Source organism: Protopterus annectens, chromosome 6.part0, assembly GCF_019279795.1.
Source record: "Protopterus annectens isolate FY-2018-M chromosome 6.part0, PAN1.0, whole genome shotgun sequence".
In the NCBI taxonomy this organism is placed as follows: domain Eukaryota; kingdom Metazoa; phylum Chordata; order Ceratodontiformes; family Protopteridae; genus Protopterus; species Protopterus annectens.
The window spans coordinates 1,294,607,679-1,294,624,095 of NC_056737.1; the positions used below are offsets into that span (position 1 = coordinate 1,294,607,679).

At 42.5% G+C, this 16,417-nt stretch overlaps 1 protein-coding gene across 1 annotated transcript in view; it reads left to right on the forward strand.

Moving 5' to 3' along the window:
- ACVR2A (activin A receptor type 2A) overlaps positions 1-16,417 on the forward strand; it is a 1,507,426-nt gene that overhangs the window by 825,832 nt on the left and 665,177 nt on the right. The window contains exon 3 of the mRNA XM_044074861.1: positions 15,705-15,814. Coding sequence (XP_043930796.1) covers positions 15,705-15,814 — 110 coding nt within the window. The remainder of the gene's footprint in view (positions 1-15,704; positions 15,815-16,417) is intronic.

A 16,417-nucleotide genomic window follows, 5' to 3' on the forward strand; every position in this document is an offset into this window, starting at 1 on the left:
TAGGAGTTTCGATTATGGCTCCTAGTTTGCAGTCATCTGCAAAGTTTGTTAGCCAAAGACCTTCTGTGTTGGCCTGCACTTCAGAGAAGTAGATACCAAACAGGAGGGGACCCAGGACTGAACCCTGTGGTACTCCACTTGTCACTGGTCTGATGTCGTATTTGGAATCCGCTACTTTCACAGTGTGGGTTCTGTCCATGAGCCAGTTGGCAACCCATCTTGTGACATAGGGGTTTATACCTAGTTTAGTGAGCTTATCTATAATTCCAGATTGGGGGATGGTGTTGAAAGCCTTGGCGAGATCTAGATAAGCTGTGTGAACCATTTTACCCTCATCTATGGCTTTGGTGACTGCTTCAAAGAAGTCAATCAGGTTTAGGAGACATGATCTGCCTTTTACAAATCCAAACTGGGTAGGGTCCAGAGTTTGGAGATTACCAATGTCTTTGTTTATGAGTTCCACGATGATACGTTCCATGGCCTTGCAGACCAGGCTCGTCAGGCTAATGGGGCGGTAATTCCCGGGGTCCCTTGTGGCTCCCCCTTTGTGGAGTGGGATAACAGTCGTGGTGCGCCATTCAATGGGTACAAAGCCTGAGGTGAGGTAATGATTGAACATGGTACTTAGGTAAGGTGCCAGTTCATTCTGTAGTTCGTGTAGAACACAGCCTGGGATATTGTCAGGTCCCATGGATGCTGTGTTCTTGGCTTTGGAGAGTGTGTTTTTTACCTGTGCAGCTGTGATTATAGGAACTTTGCATTCTTCTGGTATAGAGATGGGCCCTCTAGGGGGTGAGAGGAGGTAAAGTTAGCACTGAACCTATCTGCTAGGATGTTGGCAATATCAGTTGGTTCTGTATATTTAGTGCCATTGTACTGTAACTCAGAGCAGATCTGAGTGTTCCCATTTAGATTCTTGACATAGCTATAGAATGCCTTGTGGTTGTTTTTAGAGTCAGTGGCAATTTTGTTTTCGTAACTAGCTTTGGAGGATTTTATGAGGGATCTCAGCTTCTTACTGAGGTTGACCAGGGAGTTCCTCCAGTCATGGGATTTTACTCTTTTTTGCAACAGTTTCTTTCCTCTGTTGTAGAGTTTGTTTATGACAGAGGACCACCAGATTGGCTTCCTTTTTTTGGAGGATAACATCTTGGGTCTATTAGGGATAGCATGATCCATGCACTCGTGTAAGTGCTTATAAAGTGCATTTGTGTAGGATTCGGCAGTCATACCTCTATTGTCCGTCTGCATGGATGTCATGAAGTTTGCCACTTCTGTCTTAAGAAGTGTGAAGTTGGCTTTGGAGAAGTTTTTTACGATGGTTTCCCTAATTGGGGCTGGGGGTGGGATGTGGATGTCTAGGCTGATTAGCTTGTGGTCGGATCTGACCAACGAGGAATTGACCTCTGGTGTGGAACACTGGTTTTCCATGTTGGTAATGACCAGGTCTAGGATATTGCCGCCCCTGGTGGGGGTGTGAATAAGTTGATCCAAGGTATTGGAATTTATGAATTCTAGAAAACGTTGAGCAAAAGAGTTGGTACATGAGTAGTTTTCCCAGTTAATGGTGGGGTAGTTGAAATCGCCCATTATTAGGGTGTTGGGTTGCACCCTAATACTTTCCAGTGTATCAAGAAATGAGGTGTGTGAATCCTGGGGCATGGTGGGGGGGTCTGTAGCAAGCTACAATTTGGATTGCGGTCTTGCCCAGAGTTAGTTGCACTTGGATAATCTCGGATGCATTATGCCGTGCAAGTAGCCTGGAGTTGTGGATATCCTTAATGAATATGGACACGCCTCCGCCTTTAGTGCTTCTTTCTGGGTTAGGTGGCCGAAAGGTGTGGTATGAATTGAAGCCTGGTAATGCAGGGGTGCTCTCTGGAGCTTTGAACCAGGTCTCTGTCACTGCACAGATGTCAATGTTCTCCATTTTAAGGAATGCCTCGAGTGAGTGCATTTTGAGGTTTAGACTTCTAACATTGAGTAGCATTACCCTCAGATTTTGCTTGCTTGTACCTGTTACGGTGGTGAATTTGTCATTTGAACCTTGCCTAAAAAAGGCACTATAGGGGTGGCAAGAGCCTTAGCCAGTATCCGGAATCCTAAGGGCGACAGGTGCAGGCCATCTCTGGCAAAGTATCGTGGACTGTCGATCATGTCGTCCCAGGCAGACAAATACTGGATCCCCGTAGAATGACACCAGAAGCTTAGCCAATTGTTGAAGTCAGTCATTTTGTCCTTGTACTGTGGTATCATTCTGGGTGATGGCAGGATGCTACTCAGGGTTAGGGTCATACCTGCCTGGGATACAAGATCGGAGAGCTCCTCCATGTCTCTTCATGTAGTCCAGGGAGGTACGTCTCAGGTCATTCACACCAACATGGACAATGACAGTGTCATATTTGTACTTATTGTGGAGTGACCTGAGTGCATGCATTATGTGGCGGACCCTGGCACCTGACAGTAACTTTCTCCTTGTTTAGTCTAGTGAGTGGAACATCAGTGTGTCTTGACTATAGAGTCACCTATGACTAGAGTGTTGGGTACGTTGTTATGCTTTATGGGCTGTGGTTGAGTGGCACACTGAGTTTGTGGGCTATGTGTCATTTGGGTTGTGTTGGGGGGGTGGAGTTTGCTTGAGTTTATGCTTTGGATGTCCCTGATGCTTGGGCAGGTTTTTATTGAGAGCCTCCGCGAATGTAGGTATGTGTTTTGTGTTTGTGTGTGTGTGTTTTGGTGGTGTAGGTTTTGAGGGACTATGTGATGAGTGTGGTGTGGTGCAAGTGTTTACCTTCTCCTCTTGACTGTCTAGTCCAGTCTTGGGTGAAGAGAGCTTTGCTTCCAGTTTGGCTATATAAGTGCATCTCTCACAGGTTGTAGTGTTGGGTGGCAGGAGGAGAGGGTTGTCTGTGTACATGAGGCAATTGCTGCATTGCCCCAAGATGCCCAGATTCATCAGGTAGACAGGAGAAATCACTGGGAGATGACCCTTAGACATGCCTGGATAAGTGCTTATTTATTAAGTACTAAAAACTGCTTTCCACTAGACAAGTGAGGAAAGTTGATTGCTGTAGTAATTTGTAGTGCTTACAATGAGTTCTGAACAAGTGCTGAGTTCAAAGAAACAGATTTGAGTGCTGAAACTAGAAAACTGGCTAGTTATAAGAACCAAAACTAAGCTAGAAGGCTTCCCTCCAAGACAGAAGGGCTTGGGGGCTCAGAAGCCTACAAACAGTCTAGACCACTTAACAGGAAAGGCAGGAAACAAGCTTAAAAAATGTTTTTGTTCTCTTTCCCAGATGCTCTCTTTGTACACAGCAGGAGTGCCTGAAATCAGAATATGATCTCACTGCACTCAGTTGAGTGAGCAAATGAGATGGGCCCAGAAGGTGTATCCAAGCACAAATTTACAAGAGGGGCGGGCAGTTTCAAAGCAACTAAGATTAACACCAAAACACAAACAGGGAGGGTGGGTGGGAAAACTAATTGAAGAAGAGTCAAAACTTCCAGTTCAGTTAATAATCATGCAACACAGTTAAATCAATTTAAATACTGTATTTGAAAAAAGGTGCAGATAATGGTACTTAAATTCTCTTATATGTCCAGTTGAATACAGCTAGATGTTAGCCAGCCAAAGCTGAGGATTTTAAGCAGAAAATATTTCAAACTGTATAGGCAAGGACAGGAAATCAAAGAATGTGGCAACCCCCACACCAGCAGTTACTGACGAATAATAAAATTCAAGCAAGCAGTAACTGAAGAACAGAGTCAAAACTTCCAGTTCAGTTAATAATCATGCAACACAGTTAAATCAATTTAAATACTGTATTATTTGAAAAAAAAGTGCAGATAAAGGTACTTAAATTCTCTTATACGTCCAGGTGAATACAGCTAGATGTTAGCCAGCCAAAGCTGAGGTTTTTAAGCAGAAAATATTTCAAACTGTACCACTTAAATAGGCAAGGACAGGAAATCAAAGAATGTGGCTACCCCACACCTGCAATTACTAACAAATAATAACATTCAAGCAAGCACTAACTGAAGAACAGAGTCAAAACTTCAAGTTCAGTTAATAATCATGCCACACAGTTAAATCAGTTTAAATACTGTATTATTTAAAAATTACAGATAAAGGTACTTAAATTATCTTGTACGTCCAGTTGAATACAGCTAGATCTTTGCAGGCCAAAGATGAGTTTTTTATGCAGAAAATATTTCAAACTGTACCACTTAAATAGGCAAGGACAGGAAATCAAAGAATGTGGCTACCCCCACACCTGCAATTACTGACAAATAATAAAATTCAAGCAAGCAGTAACTGAAGAACAGAGTCAAAACTTCCAGTTGAGTTAATAGTCATGCAACACAGTTAAATCAATTTAAATACTGTATTATTTGAAAAAAGTGCAGATAAAGGTACTTAAATTCTCTTATACGTCCAGTTGAATACAGTTAGATGTTAGCTGGCCAAAGTTGAGGTTTTTAGTTCTGTTTCCTTTTGCTTTGTCAGACACCCTTATAGCTGCCTCTAAGACTCCTGATTCTCAGCCCCCTGCTGCTAAAAAAACCTGACAGATTCTATAAGGTTCCTGATGATTGTCAGTTCCTGTTTGTGTCCTTCTACTGATCCTGCTGTGGTGTCAGTCTCCTCTGGCAATCCTTCTAAACCTTTGCCCTCTGCCAAGCTTCTGCCTTTGGATAAGGATAGTAGGACCATGAAGAGTTTTGAAAAGTAGGTCAATACTGCTGCCACCTTGGTCTTTAGGGCCATTAATTACCAGACCCACATGACCAGATATGCTGTAACCTTGATTGCCCAGGCTTGTCAAGTTATTTCTAACCTCGGTGATTCCGAAAGTCAGTCCTCTGCTCTCTTTATTGTGGATTCTATCTCTCAGGTGGCTTGCCAGTCTAGCAAGTGCAGCTGTCATGCTGCTGATGCCTTTTCCAAAGCTGCTGCCTTTGGGTCTGTTATGACGCATTATTCTTGGTTTCTGCAGTTATTACCTTTGAGTTTAGCTATTTCCAAGCAAACCAACTACTCCTGGATATTTAAGGCCATTTCCTTTTGTTGTTAATTTCATGGCAAGTGTCTGCCTACTTCATTTAGGGCTCATTCCACTAGGGCTTTTGCCTCTTCTAGTCCTTTCTCCAAGGGTTTGGACACCAACTCCATCCTTGAAGCTGCTACTTGGTCCACTGTACATACCTTTACTAAGCATTGTACATTGGATATGGTTTCTAGGGCCAGAGCTGGTTTTGCTATGGCCATCTTGCATGGGTTTGTTGAGGGCTAGAAAAAAAGAGTAACATTGTGGCAAATTAGGTTTAAGGCTGATGAATATTCAGGTTTGAATGCAACCAATAATATTAAATGTTTTTTGAAAGATTGGAGATGTATGGTAAGACCGAACATTCAGTATAATTTTGAGTATTGATATTATGAATGTTTACAGAATTTTAATGTAACATTTCCTATATTTTCTTTGTTATATGTTCATATATTTTTAAATGTTAATAATTGGTTTAGGAAGTTAATTGGAAGCCAATTAGTGTAGTTTTGTATTTAAGTGGATTTCTGTGATGGCTTGTTGTTTATGAAGAAGTCCTTTTGAATGAAAAGTGGAGTTAATAAAGTTTAGTACTCTTAAAGAGAGTGTCCTTATATTGTTCCTGCATTGGTCTGGCCTCTCGTGGATGGTCTATATATTTTTTTTACCTTGATAAGCATCTTAAGTTGTTGGCGTAAGGTGCAAGGGTGGAATCGTCCTGGCCTGAGGGTCAGCCGTCTGCTAAAAAGACCAAAATTCACCTGCTGTACCACCTCCCCCGAATGTGTCTCTTAGTTGGTGAAAGCCCAGAGGATCATCTGGTCATTCAGTCGGATTTCTCTGCCACAACAGTTTCCAAGCTTGGCATGGGTCCAGTTCTCTCATGTCCTTGAAGGCTCTGCAGATATCCGTTACCGATGTTGAGGGATACCTAGGCTGATCATATCTGATCAAGGGTTGTTCCACAGATGACCTAAGATCTATAGGGCTGATGTCCCTTTGAAAAGGAAGCAGAAAACAAAACATATTTCCCCTGCTCCTAAGGATCCTCAGTGTGAGTGTCAGGATTTCACACTGGGTTATTTAATGCACTCACGGTCTTGAAGCCACCTGGGAGTTTCTGTTCCTGCTCCCCCTTCGCTTTCTACTCCTATTAAGAGGCCTGGGGAGCAGGACTTTTCTGATGAGGATTTGGAATCTGAAGAAGAGTCTTTAGCCTATTCCTCTCAGACTCCCTTCTCCATTAGTGTCATAGGAGTATGGTTCTGAGGAATAGGATTCCCTTAGTCCAAATTCTCCCTTTGAAGAACTTGTCTTTGGGGATACTGTATCTTGGATGATGGAATTTTTAAATGGGATTGTACCCAGGTTTTTGATGTCCAGAAGAGGTATTATGAACTCCCCCAGATGGAGTTTCCTAGGCCTTCTGCTGTCCCTCTTGTACTTGCTGCCTTATTTGAACGTTTTTTCATCAGCTTCTCAGGCTCTTGATTCTCAGCCTCCAGCTCCCAAAAAAAAAAAAAAACTGATAGGTTTTACAAAGTGCCTGATGATTGTAAATTTCTTTACAAACGTCCTTCTGCTGATCCCTCTGTTTCTGTTTCTTCAGACAAACCTTCCAAACTGTAGCCCACCACTGAATTACTTACATTTTTAGTTTTTCATAGGGGCAGTGTGTTTCTTCGTACTAATCCTTAATGAGTTGTTTCTCAATCAGTCTATTTATTTGCACAGTTTTTTCCTTCTTCCTAGTCTGCTAGTGAGAAGGTTACACCTTGGATTTGCAGACAGCTTGGATATTATTTAGATATGACTAAAGCCATTTGTAAATCTGAGCAACTTTTTGTTTCCTTTCATCTTAGGTCTCTAGGTTTGGCTGTTTCTAAGCAAACTATTTCTTCTTGGATTTCTAAGGCCATTTCTTTTTGTTATTCTTTTCATGAGAAAAGCCTTTCTATGGCTGTAAAGGCTTATTCAACCAGTGCTGTGGTTTCTTCTGGTCTTTTTTCAAAGAATTGGATAACAAATCCATCCTTGAGGTGGCTACTTGGACTTCTGTATATATTTTTACTAAAAGTTGCAAGCTAGATGTGGTTTCCAGAGCTAGAGCCAGATTTTCCAGGGCTGTCCTGCATGGTTTTCTTGAGGACTCTGCTGGAACTTCTTCCTCCCAGTTTTCTTCTTGAGCCTTTCTACTTTCCCTAGAGTAAGGAATACTGCAACAGTGATATGGAAGGACATAGTACAGTTGTGTAAAATCTTACCATAACAGTAGATAGCCTTCCCTTCACTGTTGCAGTATTTTCTCCCTCCTTCATCCCCCTTTTCTTTATTCCTTTTTTCCTTGTGGGTGCACGTGTTCCTCCTTTACACCTTGGACTGTTGTTCCTCCTGGGACTTTTCAGTTCTGAGGTTTGTGCGTCCATTCGTCACCTGTATGCCATGAGCAGAGAGCATACGTGTGAAGTACGAGATACTAGTAATCCTAAGGCTTTGGTATACTGGCCGAACATCGGGCTGTCCTTGACAGGTAATCCCTAAAGTAAGGAATACTGCAGCAGTATAGGGAAGGGTATGTACTCTAATGGTAAGATTTTTCACAACTGTACTTTCTTACAATTTCCATTTTTTCTATGTAATTTTATCCTTCCCTTTTCTAAAAATCCCTATTCCTGTTCCTTTACTTCTTTTACAATATTCAGTACTACAAGTACAGTTGGTTTAGACTTTAATTTCCATTTTCTTGTAACTGCTTTTATAGCAGCCAAAAAAAATAAACGTATTAAGGCCTTACTATGTCTAGGCAATTCAGATCATGTGTCCCAGCTCAAAATAATTGTTTATTTAGTTACAGCCATTTGCTCACGCAGTATTTCTGACAGAGTACTCTTGGGAATTTTTTAAATCGGCCAACTTATTGCACTCCCAAAACACATGTTCCCATTTACCTCTTTCTTCCCCATCACACCTTCAACATATGCTACCTACCTGAGGAAAAAATGTTTGAAGTCTGATTGAGGTGTAAAAATACCTATGCAAACACCACCATACAAAGTTCCTAAACCTTCTGGACTTTGTTGCATTCTTGTGAGACATAAGAATGTCCTCCCATTGTTGTCTTGTGACTTGCTTTTCCAGTCTGTCTTCCCAATCTTTTCTAACTTCCACTGATCAATTCTTGTAGTTCTAATTATCATTTGTAAACAGCAACATCTGTTCTAGATTTAACCAAAAATTAAGACAACCAGTGCTTTCTCTTCACCTTATTTTTCTTTCTGTTCTCTAAGTTTAATTTTTGCTGGTATCCAGGCAGTGTGCTTACTAGCCAGTAAATGAATTTTACTCAAGCTCTTATTTCTCATTTTCATTTTTCACATGGGAGAGCTGAAGTTAAGCCGCTGATCGTTGTACAGCCAACTTGGAAGTCCTAAGGCCATTTAATTTTGCTGTTCTTTTAATGGTACGCAGCTTTCTTCTGTTCATGCTTATTCTGCCCGGGTAATAGCCTCTTCTTGTCCCCCTCCCAAGGGTCTGGATGCTAGATCCATTTTGAAGGCTGCAACTTGGTCTTTTGAACATTCTTTTACAAAACACTACAAGTTGGAAGATGTATGTAGGGCCAGAGCTGGTTTTGCCATGGCCATCCTTCATGTTTCTAGGGTTCTTCAATTGCTTTCTCCTTCCATTTTATACAACAGCTTATCTCCCTCCCTTTTGTAAGGAATACTGCAACAGTGATAAGGAAGGACCTAGTATAGTTGTGTAAGAACTTACCATAACAGTAGATGTCAATGCAATATTCTGTCTCCCCTTACTTGCCCCTTCTTGATTTTCTGTTTAGTTGCCCTCTGGCCTGGAGGTTCTTCTTTCTCCCCTTTTCTGTATGCATATGTTCTTTCTTTTGCTGCTCTTAGGTTACTTTGACTCACATGGGGCAAATCAGTCCTGAAGATTAGGTGCCAGTATGTCATTTATGCAAGTTATGTCCTGGATGTCGGACATATGTGTGACGCCTGAAAAGACCTATGGCTTTGGTATGCTGGATGAACATGTAGCTATCCTTGGTAGGATATTCCTTTAGTAAGGAGTAGTACAACAGTGAAAAGCGGGATATCTACTATTATGGTAAGTTCTTATACATAATTGTACTTTCTCCTTTTCCAACCAGTTGTTTGCCATATGGTTTTGAGTCACTCCCCAAGTCCTTTTTGCACCTTCCCTCTCACTTTTCTGCTGTCCCCCAATACTGTTTTATTTGTCTGTACTTCCTGGAGAAGGAAATTTGTGACTTTGGGAGTGGACCTGGTGCATACAGGGCTGATGTTCTTCGTGTTTCACTGTTGCAGTCATTACATTTGGGTAATCTGCTTGCAGGTTGCCCTCAGTTGGCCTGATTAACAAAGTCTTGAGTCCTGCATCAGTTGCTTTCCCTTCTTCCATGACGTCAGGTCGTCAGGGGTATAAAACATGCAGCCGACGCCATTACATCAGTCTTTCTTGCTGTGCGGTGCCCGAAGCAGAAGCAGTTCACAAGTGCCAGTCGGCCAACTCCTGAAATTTTCGTTTTTGAGTTTCAGAACCGAAGCCTTCAACTTAAAGCTAAGAACCCCGTTGGGGAAACTTTTTCTTGCTCCTTACCGATGTCAGTAAAAGTTAATAATTGCATTACTTGTGGAAAGCAAATACCTCATAAAGATTTTCATTCATACTGTATTCCTTGCCTAGGCCCTGACCACGACGTACCTTGCGGTCGGTTTTGTGCCTTACTTAATCAGCGCACTATCCATCGTCGGTATATTTTTGCCACTAAATATTTCAGTTCTTGGTGTAATTATCTAGAAATGTCGTCGGTTAGCCATCCGACTACCAGGATTCCGAAAAAAACGTAAAGATAAAGACAGGCCGCCGAGGTCCAAAACTGCCGACGACGCTTCTCCTAAGCCAGTCTCTAGTTCGCCGGTACTCAGTGAGGCACTTTCGCAGCCCCCGATACTCGCTACTTCTGATTCGCAGGCCTCTACTGAGACCCATTCGTAGTCCGGTATGCCCCGAGATACTTCATCTATGGAACCCGTGGATGTCTCTACCTTGGATGGGTCCGGAGCTGGTGTGCAGGCACCGGCTTCTGAGGGTGTATTCAGGCCTACAGACTTGCATATTAAATCAACACTTCCTTCATTACTAAGGCCTTATTCTCGATCCATGTCTAAAAAACCGACGCCCAGGCCACATGTTCAGGCCCCTATGCCTAAAAAACAAATGATGAAAATGGTTGAAGATCTAATAACTTTAGTCAACCCCCCCCCCAAGAGGCCTAGGGCTGAGCTTGATTATGAATCTTCTGATCAGGATTCTGTTTCTTCTGACTCTTCTAATGACCTGGATTGTCCATAGCTACTTATGAGGATTCTGATGCAGAGGATTCTATTCCCTCTGCTTCCCCTCCTGAGGATTTTTCTTTTGGGGAAACTTTACATATTTTAAGGGAGCATTTTCACTGGGAAAGCCAGGAATTTTTTGATTAAAAAAAAGACTTAAGAGATTTCCTTCTTCTACGTCAGCATAGGCCTTTGAATGTACCTCCTGTACTAGACATTGTTGATGATGTTTTCTCAGAATCCAGTTTGGCCCCTTATTCCCTGCCTCCTGCTCCTAGTAAACCTGACAGATACTACAGGGTTCCCGAGTCCCACAAGTTCCTTTTCAAAAATCCTGTTGCAGATCCAGAGACTATTTCTCAGAGGCCCAAGGGCATTAAGGCTTCTACTGCTAAAAATCCTACTCGTTCTGATAGAGACTCCAGGGCGCTGGATAGATGGGGTAAAAAGGTTTATACTTATGCAACCTTGGCAATCAGAGCTTTAAACTGCCAATTTCATATGCTTAAACAGAAAATTATGTTGATTCCTGGCTGTGTGGAAAATAAAGATTTACAGGACTTAATGCATTGTGCTGAACAAGTTGGAAAACATACTTTGCAATTTGGTTTTGATTCTTTAGAGGCCTCTTGCAGGGCGGCTGTCACTAGGTATGTGCTTAGAAGGCATGCTTGGCTTAAGGAGCAGTCTTTGCTTGATCATGTTAAAGCTAAATTGTTGGATGCTCCTTTAAATCAGGACCGCCTGTTTGGCAACAAGGCTGAAGAAGTTCTTAAAAAGATGGAAGATGAAGCAAAATCTATGCAAACTGTTAAAGATTTTTTACAAGTGCAACCTCCTAGATTTAGTAGGCACTGGCCTACTAAGAATTGGTCCTTTCCAGTCCCTTCTAGGTCTTCTCAAGCCAAACCCAGTCACAGCAAAAACCCCAAGTTTTAGTCCCAGGGGACTCTCAGAACTAAACAGTGGGGTGCCTCCACTTCCAAATCTGGAAAAAAAAAAAGACACCCCCTATGGTAAACAGTATCAATGACTTCCTTTTAAAATTCCCAAGCACTTATCTTTTGACCACCCCTTTGGGGGGGAAAGATTGCCCTTCGTGCAAAGAACGGGGAACTCATAACCCAGGACAAATGGGTTTTAAATATAGTGTCCCAGGGATACAGATTTCATTTCCAAACTTTGCCAAACACCAAATGGGTGGCCAAACCTGCCCCCCAAATCAGTGGGCAGAGGCTCAAAAACAAGTCCTTTCCCTCTTAAGCATGGGGGCTATTCAACTGGTACCAGAAGAGGAAAAGGGACAAGGTTTCTACTCCAGACTTTTTTTGGTACCCAGAAAAGACAAATCATGGCATCCAATCCTGGACCTGTGTACTCTAAACATCTTTATGGAGATTCCAAAATTCAAGATGCTGACTCTTCACCAATTACTTCCTATGCTAGGCAAAGACGCCTCGTTGGCAACACTAGATTTGAAAGAAGCATACCTGCACATCCCAATCAGGGAATCTTGCAGAAGATACCTATACTTCAAAGCAGGCTGCATGCATTATCAGTTCTCTACAATGCCCTTTGGCTTGTCTACTGCGCCCAGAGTATTCACAAAGTGCCTTGCTCCAGTTATTGCATTTTCAGGCAAAGAAGTATTCAAATATACCCATACCTGGACGATTGTCTAATTCAGGCAGAAGGCCAGGGCATACTTTTGAATCATCTGGCGTTTGTTAAAAGGGTTCTAACTTGTCTGGGGTACACCATAAATGAAAAGAAATCACAGCTGGTACCCTGTCAACAAATTACATTCCTGGGAGCAAGCTTGAATACAACTTCCCAGATGGCTTACCTCATGCCAGAAAAGCAAATTCATTTGGTAACCTATTTCAAACAAGTGGTCACAAAACCCTGCTATCTGCAAGACAAATACTGCAAGCCTTGGGGTTTATGGCCTCCTGCATTCTTCTAATTCCATATGCAAGACTGCATATGAGGAAACTACAGTGGTATCTAAAAAGCCTATGGAGTCAACATTCTCACAGCCTGGAAACAATGATTCCTATCATACCTTGCCTATGCCTAGAGGGCAGAGGCCTGCCACCAAAACAAGGGACTACCATTCACACTACTCCCTGCCGCCCAAACCCTAACAACAGATGCATCAGACTATGCATGGGGGGCTCACCTGGCAGGGAAGTGCATTCAGGGCAAATGGAACCCAAGTCAAATGCACCTGCATATCAATCAAAAAGAAATGTTAGCTGTAGAGAATACTCTGACATCCTTCAAGGTCTACATTCTTCCAGGACAACTAATGGTAAAGACGGACAACACCACGGTTATGTGGTACATAAACAAGCAGGGGGTACACATTCCTACCCCCTCTGCAGACATGGCATTGTGGAACACAGCCTTGAGCTACCAAGTGCACCTACAAGCTCAATTCCTGCCAGGAAAATTAAATACACTGGCAGACGGACTAAGCAAAAACCTCATGGACCCACACGAGTGGAAACTGGAACCAAGGATCTTCAACATGTTGACAAGTGAATGGGGGAGCCCAGACATAGATCGATTTGCCTCCACGCAGAACTACCAATTGGACAAGTTTTGCACAAGGACTCCCCCCAAACGAGCCTGGAAAGTGGATGCTCTGTCCTTCAGCTGGAAAAACCTATCAGTCTACGCCTTCCCCCTGCTGCCTCTGCTCTCCAAAGTTCTACTAAAAGTCAAACAGGACAAACCAAGGATGATCTTGATTGCTCCAGACTGGCCTTGCCAACACTGGCACCCCCTCCTGCGCAGTGTGTCGAAGTTATCTCCATGGCACCTGCCTCAGATCCCTTCCCTGCTGTCTCAGCAGGAGAACCAAATTCTGCACCCTCAGCTTCCAACATTGAACCTTGCAGCCTGGCTAATCACATAAATTCACCCTTATCATCCCTCAGCAAACCTGTGATGGATGTCATCTTAGAGGCAAGGAGACCTAGTACTAGAAAATATTGTGCTGAAAAATGGAAAAGATTCTGTGCCTGGAACCAGTCTCAAGGGATGAGCACAGCAGCGCACAATTTAACTCAGATTTTGCAATACTTAACCGAGATGCTTCACAAGGGCCTTTATTTATTCCTCCATTAAAATTCACGCCTCAGCCATATCAGCTCATTATAACACAGAACCTCCCCTCTTCTCTCATTCTGTGCTCAAGCAGTACCTCAGAGGGGCCAAAAACTTGAGACCACCCTGGAAAGCTCCGACCCCTGCCTGGGACCTTAACTTTGTATTGGAGAAACTCACTCTACCTGCTTTCGAGCCAGCTGCTACTGCAGACTTAAAATTTCTTTCTTGGAAAACAGCTTTCCTTTTAGCAATCACTTCAGCTAGAAGGATATCTGAATTACAGGCCCTTATGGCAGTGGAGCCTTTCATCATCTTTCATGCGGACAGGGTGTCACTCAGGACCAATCCATCCTTCATGCCCAAAGTGAGTCCAATGCCCCATTTGGTATGTACCTCACCCGGCATTTGCAACAGCTGGAGAGACCACAAAAGTACCTCACCAAGAGGATCAAGGGTCTCCAACATATGTGTTATTCTGCCAGACTGAAAAACTTCAGTTCTATTCAGTAGCATACCGCCTGCTCAGAGGTGATCTCTGCCTGACGTACAAGGCCATGTCCAATCAGGATCTGATGGACATGCTCCACCTCAGAAAATCCAAATCCATCAGGACCACGATAACTAAAGACTTAAACCTCAGCACAAGTATGAATAGGACATGCTGGAGGGATAGATTCATAACCCAGAGGCTTCCCATGCTTTGGAACAAGATCCCAGTTCATGTTAGGCAGAGCCCCTCACTGACTCTCTTCAAGAGAAATCTTGATGAGTGGATGGGAGATCGAAAGTTTACCCCAGGGGTCACATCTGTGTCACCAGGGGTCACATCTGTGTCACTGCTAGACAGGGGCAAAGTAAACTAATTCTATTATATAAGGGAACCTTCATTGTGTCACTACTAGACAAAGGCACAGTATTCTAAATTTATTCTGTGCATTTTTGTACCATTTCATGGGGTGGCAAAAGCCACATCACTATGGCTAGGCTTACAAATGCCCCAGGGCAGATAGCCTAGTACTAAACTATGAAACTATGGTATCCAGTGTGGCTCTTAATCAGTCCATTCATTTGCCAGCCTTCTTTCCCAATCCACAGAACAAAGGGGAACGGATTCTGCATTCCTTGGATGTGCACAGACGACTTAGATTCTACTTAGAACAAGACTAAACCCCGAAGAAAATCTGAACAACTGCTGGTAGCATTTGCTGCAGGGGCAGAGGGGAAGGCTATTTCAAAACAATCCATTTCTAAATAGATAAGCCATTGCATTCATTTCTGCTGTAAACACCATGGAAAATCTATCCCCCAGGGGATCAGATCTCACTCCACCATGGCTGCATCTACTTCTGCAGCCTTCCTCAGAGGTGTTCCTACCAGGGACATCCTAGAAGCTGCTACCTGGAGTTCTGTACATAATTTCACCAAGCATTGTCATTTGCCAATTTTCTCTAAATCCAGAGCTGGCTTTGCAACTGCTGTCTTGCAGGGCCTTATAGCTGGCCCTAATGCTATATAAACTCCTCCTCCCAACCATAGCTTTGGGAATCTACACAAATGTAGTGACTGCAACAGTGAATACACTCGAACATCTACATTTATGGTAAGTGTACACAACTGTACTTTCCATCTGATCCACTAGGGCTTTGGCACTGAGGTTCCCTACACTTTTCTTGCTGGGGCAAGAAAAATAAGATTGTGTCTGCTGACTTGCATCTTATGCCTCAGATGTTCTTTCATCCTGGTGGTTGGGCTTAGCCAAAGCTTTGGGGGAGATAAAGCTCTGGAAGTTAGACTGGCCAGTCAAGCTACCTGCAGGCAGGAATCCCAAAAGTGAGGAATGCAAGAGTGAATCTTCTTGAAAATCAGCATTTATGGTATATTCTTAACCCAATTGTACTTTCAGGTTATCTGGCAAGAAAAATAATTTGGATCAGTGTTGACTGAACCTATACATTATGAAATGTTTGAATTGGATAAAGTGTTATTTCAAAGAATGTTGACTAAGTCACTGAAAAGCAAGCTTATGAAAGAGTGGATTTTTTTCCCCTAAAAATACATTTAAAATGTCTGTTTCTGTTTGTATTTCACATTTTTCTTCAAAAACTAATGCTCATTTCCCTTTCTAGTGATTTTAAATATGCACATTTTTTTTTAATAGGAGTGACTGTGTAGAAAAGAAGGATAGCCCTGAAATATTCTTCTGCTGTTGTGAAGGCAACAAATGCAATGAAAAGTTTTTCTACTATCCGGAAATGGAAGCTACACAGCGTAAGTTTGTACTGAACAGTAGTTCATTATATGTACATTGTTTCATGTTGTTGTGTCTTTCGGCTTTTCCCGGTTAGGGGTCGCCACAGCTGAACTCCGGTCCGCTAATGATTGGCAGTTGATTTTTACGTGCTGAGTTGCCAGCCCTAACGCACAACCTTCAACGAAGGTACGCCCATTCACGCATGTCTCCACGCAGAAGACGCTCTAGCTGAGAGTCGAACCGGTCAGTGTCTTACTGTGAGGCAACGTTACCGCAGCACCACCACCGCAGATGTACATTGTTTCATGTAAATTGCTTATTTCAGAGTATTTTAATTTTTCACTATGCATTATACCTCTCAACCTCTTAGAGCAAAAAATCTGGACAAAGCCATAAATAAAAGTGGGACAAAGACCCAAAAATATGGACAATTTTTAAATATTGCTCTTAAACGTATTAAGTTAATAGAGTAACAGGTTTTGCATTAGCATGAATTTTCTGAAGGGTATGAAGTCTGAAACTCAAATGTCTGTCATTATTTTCTAACTTCATTCTTTAATGATTTGCAACTAATTTGCCATAAAACCACAATTTTATGAGAATCAGACCAAAAATCTGGA